Source organism: Ictidomys tridecemlineatus, chromosome 7 (assembly GCF_052094955.1).
Source record: "Ictidomys tridecemlineatus isolate mIctTri1 chromosome 7, mIctTri1.hap1, whole genome shotgun sequence".
Taxonomy (NCBI): domain Eukaryota; kingdom Metazoa; phylum Chordata; class Mammalia; order Rodentia; family Sciuridae; genus Ictidomys; species Ictidomys tridecemlineatus.
In genome coordinates this window covers 38,866,189-38,873,934 of record NC_135483.1, presented here as the reverse complement: position 1 = coordinate 38,873,934, position 7,746 = coordinate 38,866,189, and the positions used below count along the sequence as shown (strand labels likewise).

At 37.2% G+C, this 7,746-nt stretch overlaps 1 protein-coding gene across 1 annotated transcript; it reads right to left on the bottom strand.

Annotated features, from left to right (window-relative positions):
• Nucleotides 1-482: 482 nt before the first annotated feature.
• On the bottom strand, nt 483-4,950 carry Uqcrb (ubiquinol-cytochrome c reductase binding protein). The gene is made up of 4 exons (XM_005316325.5): nt 4,788-4,950; nt 2,656-2,727; nt 1,385-1,551; nt 483-689 (listed from the first exon to the last, which is right to left on the bottom strand). Exons 1-4 carry the CDS (start codon nt 4,936-4,938, stop codon nt 612-614), a joined length of 468 nt encoding a protein of 155 aa, XP_005316382.2. The 5' UTR covers nt 4,939-4,950; the 3' UTR covers nt 483-611.
• Nucleotides 4,951-7,746: the final 2,796 nt, after the last annotated feature.

Sequence of the window (7,746 nt, the reverse complement as noted above, 5' to 3'; positions counted from 1 at the left end):
TATCTACTTTTCTAACCTACATTATTAGCACATGTAACTTAGATATACTCATATTAAGGTGTACACATAATCTATTTCTAATAGAAGGATGAAAAATAAATCTACTTGGAAAGCAGTGATTGAAGAGCTGTTTCTGTCTCCCTTCTTTCAGTCTCTTCTGAAGCTGAAAGCCATTCTGCTTGAGTACTCTTGTTTCTTGCCCCTTTCCATATCTGCCAAGTCAGGTCCTGATGCAGCCCTCAAGTACCTTTCAAGTTGAGAAACGCCATCTAAACAAGGTGATTCTGCTTGGTAGAATGTTATATCCTTCAGAAAACTAAGAGGTTATCCTAACAATGAGGGAAAGATTCAAGTGGCCTCTCTAATCTCCCAGAAGCAGTTGAACACTGACTTAAAATATCTTAAAAGTCTGGAAAGAATTGTGTCAGATAAGTGAATTCAGTACTTATCAGGCTAAGGTTAGAAGTCAAAAACTTCAATAATGATTATGATAGACATTTATTTAAAGTAACATATATGCACATGAAATAATTTTTAAATTGTATGTTTCAGATTTAACCGACTTCATAAAAATATGAGGACAACTGTTTCCACAGATTTCAACTACACGATCACTTCTTTCCCCATTCTTCTCTTTCTTTTCTTTCCCGAATAACCTCTTTGAGATATGGTTCAAGATAGAATTTATCCTAAAGAATGAGCAAAAGAAAAATATTATATTCTACCATCACATACTGACATATCCCAAATATTCAATAGGTCTTAAAAAACAAATAGGTCTTAAACATTAAAATTAACTACCTTTTATTTCAAAAAAATATATATCATTATATTAAGAAAATTTATTCTCAACCAGACTAAAAACTATCTACTTTTGAAAATGCAAAACCCCAATGCAATAAATTGCTTTAATAGAGTATGAGAGAGGGGTCCACCAGGAAAGAAAAAGAAATCAGTGTCTACAGGCTTTTGTCTCTTTTTAGTGCAGATCAAAGGGTGAGAATATGCTTTACAAGTCATTCCTGGGCATTAGAGGACCATTCTGCGGGCTTTATATGAACACCAAAATGTTTTCATCTGAGCAGGAAGCCAACTATAGAGGCAGAACAATGGCCTGGGAAGCAAAAGACTTGGATTCTATCCTAACTGTCTATATTAAGACCTATTTAGTGATTCTGGAAGTCACCTCACTTCTAGTCTCAATGTACTTTTCTCTAACGTGGAGCCAACACTTTCCCTGCTAACCTACCCGGGCTATTGAAAGGATATTTCTTTGATACAACTTTGAGAATTCTACAGTACTACAAAAATAAATGTCCTTCTTTTGTTTCTAATATTCCACCCTTAAAGGACAACACTGTTAGACACATAATAGCTGTTCCACCTCCTCATATTTTGTCCACTGCTCTTTAGGCAAGATCTGTTGCCTCATGGTCAGGTCCAGTGCTCTCTTAATGCGAAACATCCTGTCATTATAAAGGTTCTCAGGAAGCCTTCTTACGGCTTCTTTTACATCTTCATCCTCATATATCGTATCATCTCGCATTAACCCTATGGTAGAGAATAAAAGAGAGATTGAATATGCATTTCAAAAAGTAAGGATTTTTCTTTTTTGGGGGGTGTACAATATCTGTATGACATATCTTAAGACAGGTGAAATATCAAGAGTTTAAATCACTAGGTATGATGTTTTGAAACCTAAAGCATCTCAACCACATAATGAGTTATTTCTTGAAGCAATATATGGGCCTCTTACAAAAACCATTACAAATTACAATATTTCATCTAATCCAGTTCCAAAAATACTTCATATGTTTAGCTTTTCCTTGAACACATATCCATAAGCCACATCTCTACTTTCTTCTTTTTTTTTTTTTTTAGACAGAGAGAGAGAATTTTAATATTTATTTTTTAGTTCTCGGCAGACACAACATCTTTGTTTTTGTATGTGGTGCTGAGGAGCGAACCCGGGCTGCACACATGCCAGGCAAGCGTGCTACCGCTTGAGCCACATCCCCAGCCCAACATCTCTATTTTCTTATACTTCAAATCTGAGATCAAGATGTTAAAGAATCTTGAGCTGGAATTGTGGCTCAGTGGTAGAGCACTCACCTAGCATGTGTGAGGAATTGGATTCGATCCTCAGCACCACATAAAGATAAATAAATAAAGGTATTATGTCCATCTACAATTTAAAAATATATTTTTTAAAAAGATGTTAAAGAATCATAAAATGTCAGTGAACTAAAGACTCAGTAACATTTAATAATGCTTTCCACTAAGCTTTAATAGCAAAAGATGAAGTTCACAGCAAATTATAAAGTTCAAAAAAATGTTATGTCACATTGTAAAATATGATTCAATCTAAATTTTTGAAAAAAATATCTTTTTATTCAATGTTCACATGACTTAGATTTAAGTAGAATTGGGAGAGGGAAAATATAAGGAAAACGTTCTGCAACCATAAACTGTTTCCACCTCAAACATTTCATCCCTCTTCTCTCAAAAAGAACAAAAACCAATAAAGTGTAGTCTAATTTTAAAATTTTTTGATGTACACAGAAACAAAGTATTTTTGGAACCATAGTAAATCATACAAAAGCACTACTCTCAGAAAAAGGAAAAAAGAAAACAGAAGAAAGCACAAATACTCACCTAGTTTATTGAATCCTGCAGCATTATAATACCATTTTCGAATACCTTCCAGCCATCGGCCTGATGCTGCAACTGGTAATTATCACAGTTAGTTGCTTCAATTCATTTATACTCTATGAATACAGTGATAGATAAGCAATTGGTACTCCTACAGTTATTTTCTTACAAATATAAGAAGAAATTTCCTTTTAAAAGTTTATATTCTATACATGAATTGCTTATTTTATCTATGAATAAGAAGTGACTTCAGGTAAAAAAAATTTTGTATCAAGTCATGGGAGAAACAGGTAAACTCAAACAAAAGTGTACAAATGATCCATAGGTACATTATTGTCACTCCAGTCTAAGTCCAACATGCAGTGCCCTTATGTCCACCTACCACTAGAATTGAAGGGGCGGATACAGGAAAGGTATTGGAGGATTTCTGTCATTTTCCAGTTACAGAAATACTTTACATGAATAACTATAAAATTTTATTTTCAAAAGAAGTGGTATGAAAAGAAGGGTGATATTTCAGGTGTAAAGATTCCCATCTGCTAAAATTTTTAGTCGACATTACCATTATTTGACTTGGCTATCCTCTTTTAAAATATATGTCCTTCTGAAATAATTTTATACTGTTAGTAATTTAGACATTAATATGGATTAGAAAAATAAACCCATTTCCTCCTTTCAAGCAGTTAACTTTCCTTAAAGAGAATAAATATTTGACCATGGATAAGGAGAAATAGGTAATGTTAAAATTCTGTGGAGAACAAGGCTAAGCCTCACTGAGGTATTCCAGTAGGGGCCAAGGACACGACTGTGCCTGATATTTATCAGAGAGATATGGTATAGACAGGAAGTTAGAACAAGTTTAAACTTTCTTTTAAAATTTCTTCTAGAGTTAGGCCTTACTAAGGAAGAAGGGCAAATTCTCCTTTCATTATAACGCCACCAGGCCCTGAATCCTTAGTATGTTATGGAAAACATGGCTTTAACAAATCTCCTTGGTAATTAAGAGCTATGAAAAAATAAAAAGAAGCAGGCCTACAGAAGTGATTTTACTCAGAGTTAGCTACTAATAGGTACATGTGGTTCCCAAACAGCACAGAAGCAGAATGCCCTGAATTTTAGTAAGATTCCTTGAATATGTCATATCAATTAAATAATAAATTATTTTTTTTGAGAGAGAGAGAGAGACAGAGAATTTTTTTTTTTAATATTTATTTTTTAGTTTTCGGCGGACACAACATCTTTGTTTGTATCTGGTGCTGAGGATCGAACCCAGGCCGCACGCATGCCAGGCGAGCGCGCTACCGCTTGAGCCACATCCCCAGCCCAAATAATAAATTCTTATATGTCTTCTCCATTCCCTAAAAGCTTAATGTCATTTAGGTTAACAGATTTACCTGGTAATTTCTTTCATTAATGGTTTCACAATTGCTGGAAACAAGACAAGGACCAATATTTTAAAAACTATTCCAATTTACACCGCCAGAGGGCAGAGATTAGCAAAAAGAAAAAGGAAAAAAAAACATTATCTGAGGTTGCTTTAAATATTCCGAAAATTTCTGCATTATATTCTATAATAAATGTGTTTGCTTTTCAGTGTCTATAATAAATATATTTCTCCAAACCTACAGATCAAACTCACGTTCCAGATAAGCCAAGGTCAAACTGTAAACCTCGCTCAGCTACCTCTAATTGCCAGGGAGAAGCGCCAGGGGCGGAATAAGGAAGGGCTCCAATATCATTTCTTGCAGTAACTGCTGTCTTCTACCGACGTAAAATAGCAATAGTAGGACTGATCGAGACTATGCAATTGATGGGGCTTGGCTCATTAAGCACTCGGTTCACTTTCGCTGTCACCCACTAATTATCTCCTCGAGTCCTTAAACCTTTCCAGGGCTGAGGGGAAGGATGCCGAGCAGCGGCAGCCGCCGTTGCACCTTCAAAGAAGCAGGTCCTGTCCCAACCCCAAAGCAAGCAGGACCTGGAAAAGGGAAGCGCGTCTCTTTCGGTGGAATGGCGCCGCCACTTTCCTTTACGTCGTAAACCTGGCCATTTTGAGAGATCAGAAAAAGAACAAGTCGCTGCTAAAATAATGCTGAAAACCGCGGCTCCCACCAGAAACGACCTCAGTCACTTACCAGCAGGCCTTGACGCCATTTTGACCCGGGAGCAAAGCGCTGCCTTCTGGGTACGTCCTAGAGGACGCACCGGGCGCAGTGCGCAGGCGCCTTGTTCCTTTCCGCAGTCGACGGAAGAAGTCCGCGCAGGCGCAGTTCTGATGGACATCATTGGCACCTGCTGTGGCCCATTAAGCCGGTGATATCAATGGTATAAGCTCGGCGTTTTGCGTGCTCTTCCGAGACTTGTGACTTGATGAGAAGAACACTAGGCAAGGAGTTAGGAGACCCCGGATTTAGTGCAGGTTCTGCTGCTTACCAGCTATAAGAACTTGGGTGACGTCTTTCAGGTATACAGCACCTCGGCATGGGCTGGGGGATTGGATCCATTAGCCCAGAGGCTCTCCCTGAATGTTTTAAGTTTTTTTTTTTTTTTTAATAAAAAGCGGTGTAGTATTTGCTTATAACCTACACGCATCTTCTGTGTTCTTTATATCATCTCTTGATTATTTTTAATACTCAGCACAATGTAAATGCTATGTAAATAGTTGTGGTACTGCGTTATTTAGGGAATGACAAGAAAAAAGTCTATATATTCAATACAGATGCAATGTTTTTCATATATTTTTGATCCGTGGTGGACTGAATCCACAAGTGAGAAACCTTCGGAAATGGAGGATTGAATCCTCATTTAATTCTCAATCTATGATGAGAATGTGATTATCTTCTTTTAAAGAGAAGAAGGTGAGATTCAGAAAGATTGAATGGCTTGTCCTCTTTGACACTGCTAGGAAGAACGGAGATAAAATCTGAGAATCCAGATACAAATCCAAACCTCTTTAATTCTAGAGCCATAAGAGATACACTACTGTAATCAAGTAAGGAAATAAACCTTTCTGGTCTTCAGTTTCTCCAGCTGAAGTTCTACATCAAACCATTTTTAATGACAGGTTGGGTCAAAAAAGTTAAAACTATTACCAGGTCTGGTGGTGGTCACCTGTAATCCCAGCGACTTTGGAGGCCAAGGGAGGAGGATTGAAAGTTTAAGGCCACCTTGGAAAACTTGGTAAGACCCTGTCTCAAAATAAAAAAGGGCTTGAAATGTAGCTAAGTGGCACAGGGCCCCTGGGTTCAATCCCCAGCATCTCAAAAACAAGTTTTAAAAATATTAAATCTAAGAGAGATAGTAGGATTTGCATATAATTTAAAATAAAGAGGAGTAAATACATAGTTTTGTCCATTTTCAAGTTCTTAGCCTCAACATGTAAAGTCTGAGGCATAAAAATCTAGGACAGAAAACAATTGGTAGCATTAGCATGACTGATAGTTACTGGTGTGCTTCCACCATTACCAGATAATATCTTACTTTTTTTTCCCTTTCAGTTTTAAGCTGAAGTGTTATTTAATGATCTTAGTCACGAACCAATTCTAAAGTTATATTGCCTTCTTTGTCCTTCTGTCTCTGCTACCACAATTTCTTGTTATGACTTGGTTCTGTATGCAGGACTAAAAACTTACGAATGACTGATTCTAGCCTACATGAGCAATGTTCAAGTTTGAAAGATGAAGAAATGCAGTGCATTTGTACATTGGCACATTGTTTTACAAAGGCATAAAAATCTAGGGTCAAAAAACAATTGGTAGCATTAGCATGACTGAAGGAAGAGTTATTCCGTAAACTCTTCTGTATCCTTTAAGTTACAGCAGCTGGTTACAGGGTGCAAATGGCCAGAAAAGGAAGACCTATGTCAAGGGATCAGATACCCAGGATTGCACACTTCAGCTCCTCTAGGAATTAAGCCTTGAGCCTGTATGTTTCCAGGTAGGTTGTTATTGCTGATTCAAAAAGTATTTTAGGTTTCTTCCCTATTCATATAGGGTAGGGATTACACTTCTTTGTCTTTTTAAAAGTTAGGCATTGGGCTAAGGAACTGAACAGACACTTCACAGAAGATAAACAATTGATCAACAAATATATGAAAAAATGTCCAACATCACTAGCAATTAGAGGAATGTAAATCAAAACTAAGATTTCATTCCACTGCTGTCAGAATGTCAGTTATCAAGAATAAAAGCAACAACAAATGTTGGCAAGGACGTAGGGGAAAATGTACATTCATACACTGCTGGTGGGACTGCACATTGGTGCAACCATTATGAAAAGCAGTATGGAGATTCCTTAGAAAACTTGGAATGGAACCACCATTTGACCCAGCTATCCCACTCCTGTTTGTATCCAAAGGACTTAAAATCAGCAAATTACAGTGATGTGGCCACATCAATGTTTATAGTAGCTCAATTCAAAATAGCCAAACTATGGAAACAACAGATGCCCTTCAACAGATGAATGGATAAAGCAATGTGGAATATTACTCAGCCTTAAAGAATAAAATTATGGCATTTGCCAGTAAATGGATGAACCTGGAGAATATCATGCTAAGTGAGATAAGCCAGTCCTCCAAAACCAAAGGCCAAATGTTTTCTCTGATATGTGGGTGCTACTTCACAATAAGGGGAGGGGGCTAAGGAAAACTGGAGGTACTTTGCATTAGGCAGAGGGGAGTGAAGGGAAGGGAAGGGTATGAAGCATTGTAGAATGAACTGGACGTAAAATCACTCTGTGTACATATATGATTACATGACTGGTGTGATTCTACATCATGTACAGCCAGAAGACATTCAGGATACATTGACCTGTATAACCAAAATAACATGGAACACAGCCCTTGTGGTCCCAAGAGTGTGTATGAGAAGAAATGTGTATGATTTTTAAATCACTCGGGATTTTAGGAACATTTGTTACCGTAGCATAGCTAACCTAATCTGATATTGTTTAAAATGGCAAAATGAAGTTCTGTGGTGCAGGAAGACCAGGCAAGATAGTTCCATGTTGTTTTCCCAGCAGTACTTTCTTCATTGTTTCCTGTTTATTGACTTCATCTGTTGGAGAATACTCTGAAAGCACACATCTGTGTCACCT

Excerpts from the sequence above, each read along its gene's own strand:
- Uqcrb (XM_005316325.5), bottom strand. The coding sequence starts at position 4,938 with ATGATGTCCATCAGAACTGCGCCTGCGCGGACTTCTTCCGTCGACTGC. Across the intron at positions 2,728-4,787 it reads AATGGCGTCAAGGCCTGCTG|TTGCAGCATCAGGCCGATGG; the intron begins GTAAGTGACTGA and ends GATAATTACCAG. Across the intron at positions 1,552-2,655 it reads TGCAGGATTCAATAAACTAG|GGTTAATGCGAGATGATACG; the intron begins GTGAGTATTTGT and ends TCTCTACCATAG.